This window comes from Tetrao urogallus (genome assembly GCF_951394365.1).
Source record: "Tetrao urogallus genome assembly, chromosome: 3".
NCBI lineage: Eukaryota > Metazoa > Chordata > Aves > Galliformes > Phasianidae > Tetrao > Tetrao urogallus.
The window spans coordinates 20,891,396-20,913,256 of record NC_136815.1 but is presented as its reverse complement, the minus strand read 5'-3'; the positions used below and the strand labels follow the sequence as shown (position 1 = coordinate 20,913,256).

The following is a 21,861-nucleotide window of genomic DNA, read 5'->3' as shown; positions in this document are numbered from 1 at the left end:
ACTGCTATGTAGCACTAGATGTTATTATACCTATGTGTATAGAATACATAAAAAGTAATGTATGAAAATAGTGGGGGTAAATCAGGAAATTTTAAAGATATTTTATCCTAACATAGCACTAAAAATCCGTTGGTATTCTCTTTGTGAAGATTGTCTTTAATTCTTACCATGATTAGGAGTCCTTTCCCTTTTGATTTAAAGGGTTCCAGTTTATTTCTGTAAACTGTATTGTACACTGAGATCTTACTTCAGTGATATCCTCCACACTTGTTAATTTGCAGAAAGCAGTGAAAGCTGTGAAGGAGTTCACTTTATGCCTATAGCTGAGAAATTTCACTGCTACTTGTGCCTACCTCATTCCTACTTCTACACTGACAGACACATCTCTGAAGTGCCGTTTCCAGCTGGAGAAATTCCAAGTCCTGTGGGGAATGGCCACAAACTCAAATTTGGTCGGATCCATCTCAGGCAGTAACTTGGGAAGAAAGGACTGCTAGGATGAAATCTAAGATGTCGGTGTACTTGAGCTGTGTTAGTTTTAAGGTTGGTGTCTGATGGAAACTAGAAGTTCTTGATTGTGTTTTTAGCCATTCATTCTTCTTCCAATTTTGAGCTTATTGACTAATTTCAAACACTTTTGATGGGGAAGTAGAATTTAAGGGATAATAATTCATGAATTTGTTAAAGTCAGCATCAGCTGGGGAGGCTGTGTCCCTGTTCTGTCCTTTCCACCCCCAGTAACTATTGAAAGCCAAATGCTGCCCAAATGATTCTCAGCAATGAGAAGAGCTCTCATGGATTCTCCAGGTAAAGCTTTGTGCCTTCCTCTATCATGTGGCAGAGGTTTATCGTGATGTTAAAAGCTTGAGAACTGGGGAATACTCACCTGGCTGTGTTATTGCTGAGGGCCTGCTCCTAGATATCCTGCTTAATACTGTTTGGAATTGAGAGAACTTGGTCTGGACAGTATTATTCTGTCCTCTGAGGGAAGCGGGTGGCAAGGTTATGTTGTAATAAAAATTACTACATCCTTGGCAGGTGCTTTTGGTGGAGGGGAATTTTTGCACAGGAGGTCTGGCTTTCTATCTAATAATCTGAAATAGGAAGCATGTTAGGGAAAAGTTCCCACTAAAGAAAGTGTGAAACAGAGCTGGAACTGCAATCTTCTAGTGCAGTGGGGGGAGATGAGCACCCTTAATGGACTTCCACGAGGCAAGTGACATCTTGACTGAGAGTCTGGGGCCAGTTTAAATAGGGTTTGGGACTGGTGCTAGCCCTCCAGCAGGTGGAACAGATTACAATAGGAAGAGTAAGCTGAATGGGCTGAGAGCTTGCTCATGGTTTCCAGATGTTGTTTAATAAATCAGCAATGTGATCAAACCATGCTCACATTGGTTTTCCTTTCTTCCTGCAGCATTCAGGAGAACATATTTGATGACTGCTATAGAAATACAGTGCTCAGCTATTCTTAACTAGTATTTTAAGGGACTTGTAGCAAGGCTAAGAGTTTGTCCATTCTTTGATAGAGAGGCTTCCAAAATAACATACAAAAAATGTAAACTGCCTTAAATAATGTTACTTTTGGACAGAAATGCACTACTGTAAGAGGAAATGTGTCTGTTAAGGTACTGAGCAGCTCAGTGGTTGGAACTGTGCTGTAATGCGAATAGCTGCAATAGTTTGCAATTGTGAGCATGTTTCCTGTCAGTCTATCTTCCTGGTCCTTCAGGGTAAGCTATTGTGGCCAATCTTTCTTCTTGGTCCCAGGTGTGGAGAATACAAGTGGGGCAGAAGGCTGACTTCACCCTGTATCCAACCTACACCAAGCGTGCTACACATCCATAGGTTTTGCTGAAAGAGCTCACCTAACACCTGTCTGGTTATTCTCTCTTGTCAGGTCATCCTGGTTTCAGAAGTATTGAGTTACAGAGCTCTGTGTACTGTGAGCTTTGTCCTACAAAAACTTCAGAACTGCCTTTTTTTTCTTTTCATACATCCTACTGTAGTACTGCCAAATCCTGACTGTAGCTGCCAATTACCACTACTGTAATATTTCTACTGTTTGTTTTCTTCTTTGTAATTTCTTTATAGTCAAGGATCAGGATTCCACTGTTTTAGGTATTAAATGCAGAATAATCTTACAGAATTAAGATGTCTCTCACCTCCACTCTGCAAACCAAAGCATTGGGCGAACTTCCTGTAATATGAGGAAGAGTGAAATCTTTAAAAAGCCTATCCTAGGAGAAATGGCAGAATAGCCATTTTGAGGTGTTTGTTTCTATTAAAAAGCACTTACATCATGGTAGGTGGTCTAATATATTTTTAAAGCAAAATAAATACTTTACTAGATGATCCGTTAACAGCTTATAATATAACTTTCTTCTATAAACAGAAGGAAGATATTTGTACAACTTGCTTCCCTCAAAAAGGCTTGCAAAGTCATTTTATTAGTTTTTCTGTCTTGGGTGTTGAGATACTGGGTTGTATTTTTGAACAGGCTGAGGAGCACTTAGTGAGAACAGTCTGTTTTATTTATCTTTGCCTATATGGCCTTATCACCACAGTCTTTCAGGCTGACAGCACCCTTTCTTGTAAACCAAAGAATGTTCCTTTTAATATGTCTTATAATCAGCTAATCAAAACAGTAGCAACATCACAGGGAGATGTTATTCCCCAGAAATCAATAGACAGATTCTGCAGTATCTGTGTAACAGACATAATACAAGCTTCTTGGCTTTCAGCTGGGTCTACTAGTGCAGCATGTTAACATATCTCTAGCTTTTACATAGTTTAACTCATACCTGTATTTCAGAGCATGTTGTACCTTTTTAATGGAGAATAACTTAACATAGATTCTAGTAACAGACAGAGATTAGTGTGACCTGCTGACCTAGTGCAGGCTACACAGTGTGCCTTGTTGGTCACTTGCTAGTGCACTGCTTATTGTCTGAATTTAATATTAGCTGAGACCAGATGCATCAAGGAGAGCAAATACAAATGTTGTTAAATCAGTTCTTGATTGTTTCTGTCCATTATTCCTAAGCAGGTTAGTCTTGCCTATTTTTTTCTCTCTTCAGCGTGCTTTATCAGCTGGCTACAGACTTGAAATGATACTGGGGGAAGTGGGGGGGGGGGGGGGGGGAAGGGAGGGGAAAAGTAGAAAAATACAGACCTTCACTATCTTGTCTGCCTTAAAGGATAACAGCGATTAATCTGAATGCTTCCTCTTCAGTATGTGATTTGCCTATTTGAAGAGACTTGCAATTGCAGTTTGTGATAATGAAAGGTACTTACATGTACAGCAAATACGTATATAAAATGTTCTGTTATGTATACAATAGCGGACTCCTTAATCATTCTGCAAAATGCTATCCCTATCTGATTGATTTTAATCTTCTTTTTTGCTGATTTATAGCCTAATAGTTTTAAAATGTATGCATACTTGTCCTTCGTATAATCAACAAATACAGATTGATGTTAATGTGTGTTAGACTGTTAACCTCCAACTTCCAAAAGGTTTACTGTTGTCATGCTTACGTCACTGATTTGTTTCAGTGTTGTTACATTCCTAGTTTACTACTCATTAGAGCAAACATTAAATAAGTTTCCTCTTTATCTACTTAACTATGTACTTTCTGGATTACTCTTAATGATATATTTTAGCAGGATAATTTTACAACAAAATCATTGAGGCTGTATTACATTTGCTGATTTATTTGTAAATAATACTTGACCTGTGCTAACCAACAGAAGAGCTGCAAGGTTATATGGCAGTGTGGTTTCAGTAGTTTATATATATGCATACATACGTTTATTGACAATTCTAAAGCAGTGAAACAATTGAAACTTTTTGAAAGCAAGATCGTGGCAGTACTTCCATTTTGATGAAATATTTTTAAGATAATGTTTTAGAAGATGGGAATTGCTACTTGTTTCCTTATTTCACATAAGCCAGCTGTAGAGCAATTTGGGGTGAAGTTTGGAGATGTTGTAGCTCAACCATATGCTCAAAGCAAGCTCATTTGCTCCAGTCTTGATCAGTCTGATGCTGAAAACCTTTGAGGGTAGAGATTCCATGGCTTCCCTGGGTGGTCTTTTCCAGTGCTTGGAATTATGTGTTTCAGCTCGTCTGTTGCTTTTCCTCTGAAGTTACATATTTGTTAAGAGTCTGCCTCCAACTTCTCTGTACCCTCCCAGCAGGTTCATTTGTCTTGCCTGTTATCTCTGTTGGTCTCAAGGAAAAACCTGTATCCTTCAGGTCCCCTTCCCACTTTGGTAGTCCTTCTTTGGGCTTCTTGTGGTACGCAGACCCCCCTGATGTGACAGAAGTTTTCCCCATGAGGTCTCAAGGGCTGAAGAGAGGAAGAATTGCATCCCTCACCTTGCTGGGTTTTTACCCTTGTTAATACACACAGTTGCCCTCCTTTGTGATAGAGGCACGCTACTGTCTCACATCCAGCCTGCTGTCCACTAGGACCCTTGGATCTTTTTCTTCAAAGCTGCACTGTAGCCATTTGGCTCTTAGCTGTAATGTTGCATAAGGTGGCTGCATCCCAGGGATGCTACGGAGTTTGACATCACGGGGTTCCTTCAGCCCATTTCCTCAGGTGCTCAAGATCTCCATCAGTAGCAGTTGTGCTCACCGGTGCGTCAGCTCCTCTCCCCGGCCTGTTACCAGCCATAGCCTTGCGTGATAACTACCCTGTGTTCCAGGTCTTCAGTAGGGTTGTTAAGCACCATGGGCCTATTAGTACTGGTGACTGGAGGACACCAGAAACATGCTGCCACTGGTTGGGCTTTGTGCCTCTGGCTGCAACACTTTGAGCCCTGTCCAGGTGTTTTCCACTCAACTTATCCCTTCCTATCCAGTCAATATCAGCCATGTAAGGATGGTCCACTAGCAGGGAATGAGTTCTTCCTCTGCAGTTTTTGAATGCTGTGCTTTAAGATATATTCCTATTTTTATGAAGCACATATGTGTTATTGGCTGGTGAAGCTTATTGCTTTAGAAATAATGAGGGATCAGAAAAAATGAGATTCTCGTAGAGGAAGATGAAGCATTGACAGGAAAACTCTGCAAGTGTGTGTAGTATTTACTTAAAATTTATTTGACTTTTTTAAAAGATTAAGATTTTTCTAAAAAACTTTAATTCATAATGGTAATTACTTTTACACATGTTCCTGTTTACTTTTAAAAAGAGCTTTTCTTTACCTGTTTTTACTTCCTTTTGTGAAAGGAGAGAGACTGTATTTGCATAAATAGCTAAGTGATTCCCAAGGGAACATGCACTCTTCCCATAACCTATGCTTATGAGACAGTTTGGAGGTCTTATACATTAAGTTTTAAATATTTTAAAATGAGGGAGCATGTTTTTTAAAAGACAAAAAAAAAAAAAAAAAGTAATTTAATATGGAAAACAGAATGATGAACGAAGATAGTAACTTCGGTCTGTTAGGAAAGACCATAACCTCATCTAGTATGTTTTCAGGTGCTGTCAATTTGAATTCACTCTAAACTTTGAGGTAATTGCTTTGTATAGTATAATTCAGTAGAGAATTGTCAGAGTAACTTGCATGTAAATTTCCTATCCTTGATGTCATTGGCATGTTATGTGTGACTGGCATAGTTTTAGATGTAACCATAATGCTCTATAAAAGCACTTGGCCAAAGTACCTGGTCTGAGGTGTTTTCCAAAAGGGGAAACTTCTGACTCTGCAAACTTCCATTCATTCTGATTTGTTAAAAGTTACCAAGGTACGTTTGTCCAGAAACATCCACACACAAACAGAAGCTTCTGTTGATTTTTTTCAGATTTTCTCAGCTTTGCTTATGGTATAAGCAATAGGAAAATAAATTGTAGTAAATTGATTACTTTCTTAAAAATCAGCAATTTAGCTGATTTAGCTGATATGCAAAAACGTGTGTTTTTTCTTCTGTAGTTTTGTGACTGCTATTTGGAATTGCTCTTGTTAATGCTAAAATGGATGGACACTTTATCAAATATCGTACTATAAGTCAAGTTATTAGCACTTACAGAATAAAATTCCCTTCCCATCCCCTATATAATTTTTATTTTAAAATGTTTGTCATCTGGTGTGAGCTAATTTATTAGAGTGCAGTAGTTTTAGTACACTTTGGCAGTGTGTTTATGATGACATCACTGTAATCTATATACGGTATGTGATTTCAGTTGTTTCCAGTGTTAAATATTTTCATAATTATGCTAGTTTTGGCAGTTCACTTGGAACTTTTTCCACACTTCTTTAATGAACATGTTTTACTTCTGGGCTTATGAGACAGCCACATGTTTGAGAAATTAATAGTATGCTCTTAAAGTTAACTGTCTGCAGAAATGCACAGGTACAGAAAGGTTTTGAATTTAAATAGAAATGTAGTTCTGCAGGTTGCAGCCACTGTGACCTATTGATAATTAAAACAATGCAACATTTGTTTTATAAAGTATCGGTAGCTTATTTGAAGTTGCTGTGTTCACAACCTCAAAACTCTTTATACAACTCTTAACCATTTTGGTAATTGTGTAATACAAGGCAGTGTAAGGTGTTGTCCAAGATGTGGGAGAAAAATGAATTGAATTTAGTTATATGCTAGGATTTGAGACTTTCTTTTAACGTTGACGCAACTCATGACTTCTCCCCCATTTCTTTAAAAAAGAGAAATAAAGGCATCCCCCAGCCAGCATGCCGGTGTGTATTCCTGTGTATTCCTGACTCTCTGAAAGTGCTAAAAGGTTAAATCCATCTTCATCTTTAAGTGCCAGTAATATACGTGCTGAGTGTGTTGCATAGATTTTGCTTGAAGTTAGGAAATAGTTCACTGGACACCTTTCTTGCAGTACGTGGATAGAATGTAACCACACTTGATACAGAAAAGAAGGGAATGTACTAATTGGGCTGCTTGGTAAGGAAGTTGCTTTTTTGCAAGTAGCACCATGATGATTCATCCAAAAAAGTATTTTCGTGCTACATGTGAATGGGTTTCCAAGAAAAAGGGTTTGAGTTTAAAGTTACTTAAAAATTCTAGGTTAAAGCCAATTTAGTTTTTCTCAGTAAGCTGGAGATGTGAAGAATGGGTGAGCTTTTCTGGTTATAAAATATTTATGTTGGTGAAGAGGCGTCTTCTAGATATAGTAGATAGTAAACATTTCATTTGTTTTTTTTTTTCCATAGATCAGAATAGGAAACTCCTGTGTGACTAAGCACCTCTTTTATTTTTCATGAATCAAAATGTGAGAGGCTAAAGTGGCCAAGTAATGATAATTAAGACAAACAAAAGAGAAAATCACAAAAACCAAGGTTTTCCAAGATCTGACTGTGACAAAACTTCTCTTCAAAAAGTATACCTTGTTTTAATTCTGTATTAGACACTGTAAAACTTCAGATTATGTAATGGTACTCATCCTTCTCTTATAGGGATGATTTCTATCCATTCCCATGTGTGAATGGCTCTGTTTTCTGTGTTTTCTCTAAGTTCAGTCAACTCTTTTTTTTTTTTTTTTTTTTTCTTCAGATGAAGCTCGTATTACTTCGTGATTATTAAAAATGCCAGGTAGCATGTGAGGAAATGCATCACCTGTCCTCTACAAAACAAAAATGAACATAGCTTAAGCAGTGTGCTTTTTAGTGAACAGAGGACTTAAGAATATTATAGCTTAATGCTGAAGAGCTTTACATTTGTTCCTTGATTGGTTTCTTTCCTGAACTCTATCTGTGATCTTAGTAGCATCCAGAGAGCATTTCACTCTTTTCCTGGAGGAGGCTAATTTTGTCTGAATGAAAGGTTTCAATAGAAAGATCTACTTCTTTCATTTTATGTTAATAGTTAAATGACAGTATAATTTTAAGGTAATTCAAGTATTAGTTGTGTAATGTTTGTTTTTCAGCCAGCTCTCTAATCATTTCTGTAGTTAGATGGAAATAAAAGATTGTACTGAAGGAAGAAGTGCCAGAAGCACTAAATATTTACTGAGTTGTTCTTCCCACATTTATTTTCCTTATTTGTTTGATTGACTCAATTGTATCCTTTTCCTCTAGCAGGAAGACCATGAAAGTTGTGGTTCAAGTTCAACAAACCGCAGTACCACGGAAAGTATGAAATCAGCAGTAAAACCACGAAGAGTTCAGCAATCTGCTTCTCCTGACCCTGATTTGCCTCCAGGTAGACCATAATGTCAGAAGCTGGATTGTACTTGAGTGATAATAGAAAACCACTGAATATTATTCTAGTGAACAGAATATCTAAGTTACTTTCATATCTCTGTCAACTAGTTTTACATTTAAAAAGTTCTGTCCATTTACAAATCATGCAACAGTGAACAGAATACTAAGATATTACAAAATAGAACTTGCATGCAGTAAGACTTGGTTAGTCCTTATTTCTTTTCCTTAAATTTTGTTGCATCCTTAACTGTACATAACCTGTTTGTAGAGCTAGGTGAGTTAGTTTGAGAATCCTTCAGTAGTGTATTAGATTTTTACACTTTATTGATCTAGTTCTTCTGTGTCAGATCACTGTTTTCTATTGCTCAATAATTGGTTGTGTCACAGTGGTTCACATTAAATTCCTTTTCTGTATGTTTTCAGACCTTCAGTTTTCAGATTCTTAAAATGGTTTTGAAGATAGGGTTTTCTCTTTGAGTAGTAGTCCTGACGGATTTTTCTTATTTAGTTCTGTCTGCTAGTAGAGATGTTAACTTGTTTTTCCTGACATAATATTTATCTCAGTTGAACTTGGAAATATTTGTATGATATAAAAATGAAGAACTATGTTATCTGATCAGCAATTTAATGTATGAGGCATAGCTCTGTACAGAAATATGAAACTTGAGAGTACTGGAATGAATTTGTTTGCCTTCTCATGCACATAATTTTAGGTAGGTTATAGGCGTGACAGTTTTGTGTTAGTTTTTTTCTCTATTTTAACAGAAAGTCTAAGTTTTTACTTGCCTTAACTTGAATTGAAAGAGGATATTATTCAGCATGTGGAATATCATGTAGTAGTGAGTAGTATCAGCTTGGAATGGGCACTTTTGGAACCAGACCTGAAGGCTCTCACAGCTCCAAATCCAGTAAGTTCCAATGACTGGGAACTGCAGGACTTGAGGCACCTTCTACCATGGACAGCACCTTGGCTCTGGTAACGTGTTGGTGTTAGGCTCGTTTCATCTGGGAACAGCAGGAGTATAAGGCTTGGAAAAGAGTTGGAGGATTGTATTGCTTTCTAGGGTAGTTTTAGCATTTGTTTCATGATGTTTTCCAGAAGTTTCACCTCTGGATTTCCCAGGAAGGTGTGTTCTCTAGAAAAAGACAGATGTTGGAGGCATGTGTATTGAAATATTGACATCTGATCAAATTGAACATTCCAAAAGATGTTTTCACATGTCAAAATGCAACATGAACATTGAAAACTGATTTGCATGTTTTCTCTTTATATATCTTTATATATATATAAAGATATATATATATCTTAGATATATTATATATATATCTATATTATTTTATATAATAATATATACTATTATTTTATATAATAATATATATTATTATAGATATATATGATATATGCTGTGATTCTCAGTAATAGATGTGTTCATGGAAATTCCATACAAGTTAATTGCAGTACTGTAGCAGATTACAGAACCCTGTGACATTTATTACTATTTGATAGTTTCTGTAGATATGTTTTGTGCTTCTTTGAAACTGTAGGGTGCTGTCACCTTCTTCATTGTCACACTCCATCAGCTGTGTAGAGTAAAGCCTAATGATTCTGAGAGCATTAGTGAAAAACTTACCTTATTGGATGGGTTATAAGTTACTTTCTGTGCAGCTGTTTTCTCTAAATACAGTCGTGCTTTTCCCGTTGTTTATTTTGTTATCTCTGAATGTATACGTAACACATTAAATAGTCAGAAATCTTTTGTAGTATATGGCCTAGATTAGAGATACATACCTCCTTATGGGGTGATTCTGTTCTTCGTGGTATAGGATATAACCTTGCAAAGTTATAATTTGCACATCTTGGATTTTAGTAAGATGTTGTCATGTGCACTGTATTTGCTTTCATCTTTTGAAGATATGGATATAGATTACTGTTGTAACTTCTTGTTACTGTTATCACAAAGAGTCATGTGTCCTTCTATGGGGTTTGGCAGAACTCACCTAAAATGTTGCTTTGGTAACAAAAGAACACTGGTAAAAGTGGGGAAGGTACGACCAGTCTGATGCTGTCAATTCTGTTGACTCTGAGATATAGTGCTGTGATAGTCTTTAGTCATGGAGCTGAACCTACATTCAAAGTTTTGTTGCATAATGCAGTCTATAGAGTTCTGGATACTCTGGAAGAGGTATATATGTGGGTTTTCTGTGTTGAGCCTCAGAAGAGGATTTACCCCTACAGACTTTCTGGTGTTTTCCACCATTTCATTATATTTATTATATATTTCCATATTTTACTATATATATACTTGAATTTTACTGGCAAGGTTGGTCATAGTGTTATGCTTAAAAATTACAGAAATAGCAGTTAAAAACATCTGCAAATGTGAGGGTTGATAAAAGCTTCTTGTATTTCTTCAAATTCCTGACCTCTGTTTCATTTGGGAGACAGAATTCTGCTCTTTTTATGCATTTGGGCTAGAAGATGTGCAGATGAAAACTCATGTTTTTGTTTTTAGACTAGTCCTTATTGCTACTTAATTTGCTCTGAATAATGTTGGAAACCGTCTTTACAGCTCACTCTTTGTTGGTTTTGCTGTTGTGTTGCTGGATTTGTGATGTTTCTGTCATTCGAAGCAGGAAATTGCAAATGGAATTGATGTTGAAATATTCTTTGAAGAAAAATATTAAAAATCAAATGCATTAATGCAAAAGAAAGCTTTTGGGTTTGTGTAAGGGCAGCTTCAGTTTCTTTAATGAAATTAATAGCTTGCTTGAAAATAGTCATTAGGTTACTGATTATCATGTTTTGATTCTAATTATAAAGTCTGTATCTCTACCCTGTGCTTAAAAAAAAAAAAAACAAAAACAAAAACAAAAAAAAAACCACCAACAACAAAACAAACAACTGAATTGTTTGTGCCAGCTTCTATTAATAGGCAGGCCAGTTCGCACCATGCCAGTGGTGAAAGTAGGTCTCTTGTGCATTTTGTTCATACTTAAGAGACATGGTTTTAATTTTTAAGTGCTGAAATAATGCGCTTGCTCTTCTGATTTCATACAACCTGGAATTATACTTTACATTTTTAAGATGTGAGTGAGAAAACTCTTAAAAACGAAGTTATTCTGTGTATATTCTGTAACTTTTTACACTGAAAACGTTTACACAAAAAAGTTTAATTCAATTTAATACAGTTAAAAAAAGTAACTTCATCTGCCAGAGATTTGACTTTTACTGTGTTTCTGCTTTTCCTGTGTGTGTAGACCTTTGCTTTGAAAAGTGCACTAAAACGTTTTGCAATTTTTTTGTTTGTTTTAATACAGTTATAATCTACTAAGATGACAGAAGTTAAAATGTTATTTTTGTTCTGTTGACCATACTTGGAATAACATACGCTCAAAAATAGCGTAAAATAAGGCCCTGTGAGTTATGATAAGAAAGGCAATACTTTTTCATACAATTAAGATTTCAACAGTGAAATACTTTTTCACGCATACAACTCAGTCAGAATCCCAATATGCCTCTGGTGGCATCTGAAAGCATGTCTTGCATTTAATAAGAGGTGATTGGAGGCTTTGAACTCTGGGTAAGAAAAGGTTTGGATGTCAAGTGTGTAAATTTGCAGGTCTCGAGTAGAAGAAAATCACGGTGGTAAAGTATTTAATATACTCTAAGATGAATATCAGTATTTGAATGTGAAACTGAGTAGCTAGAACAAGTAGAGCAGAAGTTGCAGCGTTAGCCTGCTCCTACTTATAAAGCTATGTTTTGATGTTAAATTTCAGATTTGTTTGAATTAAAATTGGTCAAATAAATTTTATTTAATGCATATTTCATAAAACTGTTCTTCAAACCTGTGGATTTGTAAGTGTACAATTGCTTTTTAACTATGTATTAAATATATTTTTGGGTAAAGTATGTGGGTAATGTAATAACCTTTTAAAACATAAGAGTTTTAAGTCATGGTATTTTTCCAACACAAGATATTTATCTCCATAGTTACATTCATTATACAGAGAATACACAAATATGTGTAGTATTATATTTTACCAGTATGGTAAAGAAATTAGAGTGTTTATGCATACTGGGAGCTCACAGTACAGATTATTTTTCCAATCACATTGTATCTGCAAAAATCTAAATGGATTTCATGCCAGCAGGTTTCAGTGCAGATGCTTACTCTTTAGTTGTTGACAGAAATTGATTTTGTTATATCTCACGGGAGTCTTATTGAGCATGATGTGGATATATTAGCTTTTAGAATGAAAAAATGCTAGGCGTATTAAAATATAGTTAACTTTTTAAAACGAGTTAAGAGTGGAATTAGAATATATACATACTTCAAGAACTCCAGCAACTTCTGGAGTGCCATCTTCTTAATCCTATTTCTAAATAATTTTCAATTAAAAAAAAATTACTGTCAGTCTTTATCTTTAATTCAATCTTCCATTGTCTTTAATTTGAAACCTAGTTCTTGCTGGCAGGAAAAGCAACTAATCTCTTGTACTGTATTTGGCTGTTAGTATTTACAGTTTTGCTTTCATAACTTAACAGCTGTGTTTCCAGAAGTCTGACTTAGTTGAGCCGATTGTCCTTACAGAAAGCTTCAAGGCTTTTGATTTTTGGGTGTATAAAGGATGGTATTTGATGTTTTAGTTCTGAGCTAAAAAAGAAATATAGTTTGGAAATAATCATTTCAATTACAGATGGATTTGGCATTGTGTCTTCCTTATTTTATAGGCTATGTTCAGAGTCTAATTAGGCGTGTTGTAAACAATGTCAATATTGTGATCAACAATCTCATTTTGAAGTATGTGGAGGATGACATTGTTCTCTCAGTCAATATCACTTCTGCAGAATGCTATACAGTGGATGAGTTTTGGGATCGAGCATTTATGGACATCTCTGGTGAGTAGATATCTTCTGGCTTAGTGTATTAAAGATGGAACTCAAATTCAAACAGTAATTCTTAGTCTAACTAAAATGGTGTTTTGTGTCAGAAATAAGATAACTTTCTGCCTACTTTCAGTAGTGATCAGTTTATTTCATCCTTAATGTTACAGAGTCAATTCTAATGATTGTTAAGGCAAACTTGAATGATTATACAACAGATTCTAAAACTTTCTCTGCTCATACTTGCTGTCCTTCTGTGATTTTATTTCATTTTGCACTTGCCACTGGTGGTGAGTGCTTATGCAATCTGTTTTTATTTCTGTAAATGATCAGTAATGTGTTAAGGTGCTCTGTTGCAATTGTTTGTGATCTTATTAATATCTGCAACTAAGCTGAGTAGAGATATAAAACTTGCCTTACTGTAGTGAGTTTGGCATATTAATTGGAAAGTGTTATACCTCTTGCTTTCAGGAGAATTTTTAACTTATTTTGTTTTTTTTTATCTTGGTTGTCAATGTCCAAATGTCTCATCTTTGAATTACCGATATTCTCAGTACTTCTGTAATTCTCAGTGTTCTTACTGACATTTGATAGAAGTGGAATTCAGGCACAGAGCATTTCAAGATCACATAGAATATCCCTGGTGCAGTGGACAATTCCAGTATTAGTTTCCTAAGGGGAAAGCACACAAGATTATTTCCGGGAGAATAGAAATAAGTAAAACATACTGGGAATGGGTGGCAATTTGAAAATTTTAGGAAGTGAGGACACATATTAATTATATCTACTTAAGTATTCATCTGAAGAGCAATCCTTGTGTGCATGTTTATTTATTCACTTCAATCATATAAGCAAATGCTTTGTTGATCTAAAATAATGACGGTGCAACCACCTTGTATTGTTCCCTTTTGATAAGATCATGTATGCCTGGATTGTTTTTCTTGCACAGTGTATTTTTTTTAACATTTATATCTACTTCTTTTCAAAGCCACTGATCTGGTACTGAGAAAGATGATCAATTTTTCTGACTGCACAGTGTGTCTCGATAAGAGAAATGCTAGTGGTAAAATTGAATTTTATCAGGAACCTCTGCTGTACAAATGTTCCTTCAAGACTCGTCTGCATTTTACTTACGATAACCTCAACTCCAAAATGCCATCTATTATTAAAGTAGGTATCAAAAAATATTTTGTTTTACTGAGTCTTTGTGTTAGTTTTGGGATCTAGAAAAATATACTTTGAAATTTAAAGTAAGATGAAATACCACTGCTGTTGTTTTGCTGATGGGAATTTATCTTCTACTGATATGATGCAATTAATATTTTACAGCATGTATGTAAGTGATGCTGTTTAATCTTTTGTACTTTTCCAATGGTTTTAAAAAAGAAAATGTAATCATAATTTTAAGGAAAAATTATGTCTGCGCAAATCTCTTGGTAAGAAGTGGGGGAAGTAGTGTGTTTTATGGTTTCTATAATGAGAATAAAATGGTATCTAGGCCCAGCTCTCATGTGTAACAATTAACAGTACTTAGTGAGGCACATGAAAAGTAGCAGCAAGCCAAGCCCAATTCATAACGGGCAAGAGTGCAATGCAGTTTATGAATGTCTGATGCTGAATGAGATCCTTACATGGTTTAAAATGGTATTGTTGTCATAAAAATGATGATTGTTACGAAATACGAGTTTTTTTACTGGATGTCAGACAAAATAAACATACTAGTGTGCACTGGAGTGGTAGCAATTAGATTGAGTTTGTATTAAACTCTTCCATACATTTTTGGTTATCTTTGGTCATGCATTGCTCCTGCCTCTTTTTAAAGGCACATTTCAGTTTTTTAAAATCTTCTGCCTTTTTGTCTGTGCACTTTGATTTTTGGTTTTGTTGTGCATAGCTTTTTTTTCTATTTTACCTTTTTCCTTGGTTGTCCTTCCTATTTTCTTGAATATTTAAATATAAAATATATAAACATATTTATACACATTATTATATATATAATTTATTCACAAATATGCTCAATTAAATCTGGATGTATAGTTTTATGATGAGAGATCAATATTGAGGTCAATTAATAACATATGTTCCGAAGAATATTGGTCCAAGGGTAATGATTTTTTGACTTAAGTATTTCATTGTATTTCAGTGTTTTTTATGCTCTAATTAGCTCTGCAAATCTATTTACCCAAACACATTTCATATTTGATAACTTAATAATTTGTTGTATGCATGGAAGTTCTGCACTGCAGTCCATCAGAATGTACTTATTTTAAAACGTTACCTTTAAAATATTTTATTAAGTGGACACAGCTGTATTTCTTACAAAAGTTAAGTAGAAGAAGCTGCACCAGTAAATATCTACTTCGTTAATGGGATTAATTCCAGGGCACTTACAAGCTTATGAAGTCTCTATTGCACATGATATTACTGTAGCTTCTGTGCTACAGCATGACAGGTGATGCTTAGTGCAGTATCAGCAGCTCATGTTCTTTACCAGCTGAAGACAAAAGCTGCTGTAACCCTCTATTTTTCTCCCAATCTGTGGAGATCTGTGTGATGAATTTTATTGTGTTGTTTATTTAGTAAAGTGTATCTGTTTTTCAGTCTTGAGTGAAAGTTTCCAAGGCTTGCAAGTTCTTAATAGCATGAACTCCTTTATTATTGCTGTAGAGACAAGAATGATTTTACCATCTGCGTAATGCTGCCAAGTTTTGGCCGAATTAATCTTATTGAGTTTAAGCTGAAACTCCTCTAAGGAAGAGAGTCCTGGAGTCATTTTTCTTCTGGTTTTATAAATTTTAGTGAGATGAATGAACTCACTGAACAGTAAGTGGTTTTGTCTGGTGATGCAATGTAAGAGCAAGCTGATGGGAAGGCAGTACCATACAGACACAGGAATGTAACAGTTACATGGTAGTTTAATAGAAATTATGTCTTTTATCTACAGTGCTACTCAATGTTCCTGTCTTCCGTTATGATACAGGCCTTAGGTGCAACTTTTAAGAAGACTTCTGACAAAATAATCTCTTGTCTTCCAAATTTTGAAAGCAGTTTGCCTTACACTTACTGTGAACACTTGCTGTGTACACTTACACTTACAAAAAAGATTACAGATGTGCTTTAGATCAACTGATGTTGAAACTGGTATTGAAGAGTTAGTTTCTGATTTCCAAAATGTATTTTAGGATTTTGAATGCTCTCTTCTTTCAGAGAATTTTAAATAACAGCAGAAGTCTGATACCTCAAATCATTTTGCAAGTCTATAGAGAATGAGTTATACTACCTTGTCATTTATTCTGTATAACTAGAGCTCTGAGTAATAATTGCACTAAATGTAGATTTATTCACATTACCTTACTGGTATACTAGCACATATTTATGCAGATATTACTATATTATATTACCTGTCTGTGGATATCCAGTACTGCTTATAAAGTAACTTTTCATGTTTCATGAGTAGAAATGCATTAAGATAGTGATGATGTGCAGCTACTTTTCATTTCTGTTATTTTCATGCAAAAAAAAAAAAAATATTGTAAATTGTACCTGGAACTAAAAAATATATTTAATGTTAAAGAAAATAACTTTATTTCTGTAATTGTGTTTCATAGAGCTCCTATGTTAATGCATGGTAACTTTCTGGTCAAATCTAAGTTTTTACATTATAACAAGAAAACACTCAAAACTATTTTGAAATATTGAATATAATAACTAAAATATTGCTGAAAGAAGGGTAACATTTCACCTTAGTAACTGCAATTTTCTCAGGGCTTTCTTTTAGAGTGGTTTACTTAATGACATGTTTTGAACTGGAATATGCTGACAAACTGTTTTTTCACATTTCACTTGGAATGAATCCTTCTCTCATTCCCCAGTCATTACCTGTCCACTCAAAATAGTGTTGACAGTAGGAAAAGGATCGAAGTGAAAGAACTTGAATGCAAAGACCATTATATCTAGATTTTCTTTAGAATGCAGAGATTTTTATGAAATCTTCATAGAGGTATTTAATCAAAACTACTTACGTGGTTTGGAAATGTCTTTAGCAATAGTTGTAGAAACAAACATAACACCCCCAAACCCAACCAAACAAAAAATCCCCAACAAGCAAAACAAAAACTCCAAACTAAAACAAAAAAAAAAAAAAACCAACCAAGCATAGTAGTTTGCATTTGACTTTTAACATAAAAATTTATTGTGTAGCAATCCAAAGAGCTTTCTGACAGTCATCGTTTGCAGCCCTTTGCCTTGTGTTGTTACAGGTTTTATTTTCAGAAATTAGAGTGCACTTTGAAAATTAGTATGAACCATATAGTTTAAAAAGACTTCAATGAGGACAGTACTTTGATTTTGATTTCTTTTGTTTTCTTTGATGTAGATTCATACATTTGTTGAAAGTTTGAAACTTTCAATTTCCGATCAGCAGCTTCCTATGTTTATACGCATAATGCAACTTGGGATTGCTCTTTATTATGGGGAAATAGGGAACATCAAAGACGGAGAAAGCGAAGATTTGATTTGCCACACAAAGGATATGTTGGGGAACGTCACAGGTAAATGCAATTTTTGTGTTGAAGCACTAATTTATTTGCTTTTTACAAATATAAGTGACCAAGGCTAGCCACAGCAAAGAGCTTTGGCAGTCTGTAATTTGATACAGCCAGTTCATTGTGCTATAGGTGTGTGTAATGCATCAATATCTTTTTCATGTTATGTTCTGAAAAGTGTTCTGGTGATCCTTGCAAAACTGAGGTTAAGCTTATATAAAGACACTTAAGGAGCTGTGACACAGTGAAGTAATTTGATTTATCAGTATTTGTGCAGTGAGATACCTATTTTTAGGCAACTTATATTTTGTTTGTTTGTTGTTTGATCTGTTATTTAGTTTAGGTGGGGCTGCAGCCAGTTTCAAAGTGCTGTTTTTCATGTTTCTGTGAAACTTGTTACTGAGAACAGATATGTTAACTTGATCTAAACAGCAAGGTATTACTTTGCAATATGTTTTCAGTAGTTTAAGAATTCTTCCATGTTGTCTAGTCTCTTTTTATTTTCATTTAAAATTTATTTCCTCTTCATGGTATTTCATGGTCCCTTAATGAGATTAATCTTCTAAAAGTTATAACACTGAAAGGTGAATTTTCTTCGCCTTTCTCTTTAGTGTCTTGAGGCATTTAGCATAACAATCCAAGGTTGAATTTGTCTGGGGAAGTAAAATGCAAGAGTACTGCATGATTATGTTTAGAAAATTTTTGAAGTTGTATGTGAAAGTAATGCAGCAATATTAAGCTATGCTTGTTTTTATAGTGTTACCGCAGTTCAAGACTGTCGGTATAAAATATTGATTTTTTTTTGTTCTTTTTAAGAAATATGTAATTTCAATTTACTTAAGCTTATGTGTGTTTTTTTTTTTTTTTTTTAAATCCTGTATTGCTGCCTCTGTATTACTGCCTTCTCTGGCTTCAGAAAAATAATACGTTATTGGAAAGACTACAGCAGTGTTTTTTTTCCTGAAAAGTAGCCTTTAATGTTGGTTGGCATGGATAACCATGTTGCTCTCATGCCAGATGTATAGTTCTCTCTCGGGCTGCTGCTGTGTGGAACTGAGCAAATAAATAGAATGTCTGTAAATGGTTCTCCTGTATTTTCTTTAAAGATCAAATAGTTTTCTGTACTATGAACTATTTGCCATACAAGAAATATGGAGTTTGTTACATCATATGATTAGAAGTACTTAATTATTAATATTTTGAAAATACTAACTTAATTTTCTCCTGGAACTTTAAACAGCATGTAGTTTTTAAAAGAATCTCGAACTGTAAGAACTCCTCATATAGAACCAATGTTTTAATTGTATGTTGGCAGGAGAAGGGCTAAAGTTCTGCAACTTTAGGGTTGCATTGCTCTTGCTTTCCAACAGAGTTTTTTCTTTGTACTTTGGATATTTTTTTTCTTCATTCCTATTGAAGTTCAAGAAAATCTGGCCTTTCATGCCGTAGCTATTTAAAATATGTTTAGAGTTGCTACAACTTTGTATCTGGATTTCTGGAGCTACAGATGTGAGTAGGACCATTTGAGTATAGGGAAGAGACTACAGAGAAGTCCTGTGAATCAGTATGAGGACAGCAGGGACTGGTAGGCAGCAGGTTTCAGATGAAAAGATCCAGTTACTGGAGACAGAGGATAGCTTAGTAATGAAGAGACTAAAATGAACAGGTATGTATGGAAGAGAATGCTTGTGAATAGGAGGGAGATGGAGAGCTGTCCTTATTTCTTTTTCTGTTTAGGGTATGAGGGGGATGGTGAAACAAATGTAGCTTAGGGGAGGATTAAGATGAATTCAAAAGGCATCTGCCTGAAAACATAATCTTTTCTGCATCTGGGATGGGAACTTGACATTCTTAGGTACAAATATGAGTAAGCTCTTTGTCAAAATGTCTCTTGTCATCTTTTCTATTGAATGTCCTCAGGAAGGTTAACTTGCAATTGCTGTCTGTAGATCTTTGGCTTTATTTTTTGAACAACTGTGAATGTGTTTACTTGTGTTTAGTTTTTCATGGAATAGTCATTTTAAAAAGGAATAATATGCTGTTTCGCACTGATGTTCACAGTTGCAGTCAGAATGGTAAGAAATTGTAATAAGTTTGCAATGGCAGAAAATACCAAGGAGCAAACCTGCAATTTCTTATGCAGTCTTTGTTCAAATGTGCCATGCTGAAACACTGTCACTGTGTTTAATTGTGATCATATATTTCTGATGTGGTTATCTACTTCAGAACACAAAAAGGTGGTGATTGTTGTAAGTAGCCAGGCCAGAACTGAAGAAACTATTTCAAAAATCCCATTCTGTCTTCACTGCAAACTGTTTTGCTGCCTATACCCTGAAGCTACTACCAACTGTTTTCCTGTATGCCATTTATGCTTGTTTGCTGTATATGTTCAGTATACCTACATAGGCATACATGCACAAACATGTACATGCTAGTGTGTGTACACATACAAGCAAAATTTTTAGATATCTAATGATTTTTTTCCCCTCTCATTTAGTGCAGGTGAGCAAGAGTGCCAAATAGATAATACCAGGTTATTCATACCATCTGTTTGTGAGGTACCTTTTTTTTTTCCTGACTTTGTGTTCTATCTCTGATTGGGAAGGAAATACTTTCTTAGAATTTTCATTTCTTGTCCAAATTTCCAACCACAGATTTGAACTTTTCTGAGGAAACTTTGAATACGTTACTATTTTCAGGAGAAAAAAATATGTAATCAAGACAATAAATGACATGTATTATCTTCTGAGCTGTATTAACCACATTTTTTTCCAAGAGCACTGCTCGATGAAATTCAAGACTAATTCCACAGGAATTATGCCTAAATTCTTTACAGTTTAATAATGTCCAGACCTAACCTATAAGCTATATTTCTGTAAGTTTTTGAAAGGCTTTTGAAGATTCATTAAGTAGCTTAACCCAGTATTGATCAGAAAATAATTCTGTTTCAATTTAAAGAATTTATCTGGCCCACTTGTCACTGAAACTTTTTGAATAGAACTTCTGATGCTGCCATCAACTGAATTGATCAATGATGCATTTTTAAGAGTGTTCCAGCAGCAATTAGTTTGAAGTGTTCTTGTATACTCAAACATTAGAATAGGACTTTGAAATTTGCCAGCAGGGGTAGCCTATGTTATGGATGTGTGTTTTGCTGTTTCTAAGGAAAATCTGCTCAAATTCTGTTGTGCTGAAAACATTTGAAACACATTGACAATAATAGGTCAGAAATGCATGTGGAAACTTGCTTTAATACTGTAGATAAATTCAGTTAATGCTGCATGCATATTGAACCATGTTCCAACTCAGGACATTTTCTTCTGACGATTTGAGCGAGGATTGTCTGCCTTGTGGTCTTGAATGTTGTTGTACTGGTAGTGAAAGGAGGAAACTGATATATTTCACTGCAGATCCATTCAGAAGAAGGATCTGAATGTGATATATATCAATGATAGTTATGAGGGACTGGGGCTTGAAAATAGGCTTTTGGTTTGTAAGGGAAAGAGAAGGGCTAGTGTAAATAAAAATCAAAACAATTGTGGTATGAAAAAAAACAAGAATGCTGGGTGCAGAGGAAAACTGAAATTTAGTTGTGTGGAGTTGCTAAAGTTGCTGATCTAAAGCTGAAATACTGTAATATTTTAAATAAAATTTGAAGCTTAGAGGTTTGAAAAATAGAAAAAATTCAGGCAGAGAACTGTGGCTCTTGTTGGATGATAAAGTTGGAGAGTAGCTGTGGTTGACAAGGGCCTCTGGAGCCATCTGGTCCAACCACTACTCAAGCAGGAATACCTAGAACTGTGTGCCTGGGTTCACATCCAAGCTCCTGAAAATCTCCAAGAAGACGCCTCTTAGCAACCCGTGCCAGTGCTCTGGCACCAACACAGCACAGAATTCAAGAGGGAGCCTCTTATGCTCCAGTTTGTGCTCGTTGTCTCTTGTCCTGGCACCACTGAAAAGAGCCTGTCTCTGTCCTATGTATATCTTTCCTTTGAGTATTTATGGACATTGATTACGTCTCTCTGAGCCTTCTTTTCTCCAATTTGAGCAGTTCCAGCTCTCCCAACTTCTCCTTAGAGAGATGTTCCAGGCCCTTTATCATCTTGGTGGCCCTGTGTTGGACTCTCTCCTGTAAGTCCAGATCTTTCTTGTACTGGAGGGCCCATAACAGGGTCCAGTAGCTCAGGTGCAGCTTCACCAGTGCTGAGTAGAACAGAAGGGTCACCTCCCCCTTCCTTCTGGTAATACTTC

The 21,861-nt window shown here is 35.3% G+C and overlaps 1 protein-coding gene across 1 annotated transcript in view; it reads left to right on the top strand.

Moving 5' to 3' along the window:
* Positions 1-21,861, top strand: part of VPS13B (vacuolar protein sorting 13 homolog B) — a gene marked incomplete at both ends in the record, with an annotated part of 421,628 nt that overhangs the window by 22,705 nt on the left and 377,062 nt on the right. Inside the window, 4 exons of the mRNA XM_079533473.1 lie at positions 8,053-8,176; positions 12,914-13,081; positions 14,055-14,236; positions 17,442-17,616. Of these exons, the coding sequence (XP_079389599.1) occupies positions 8,053-8,176; positions 12,914-13,081; positions 14,055-14,236; positions 17,442-17,616 (649 nt within the window). The remainder of the gene's footprint in view (positions 1-8,052; positions 8,177-12,913; positions 13,082-14,054; positions 14,237-17,441; positions 17,617-21,861) is intronic.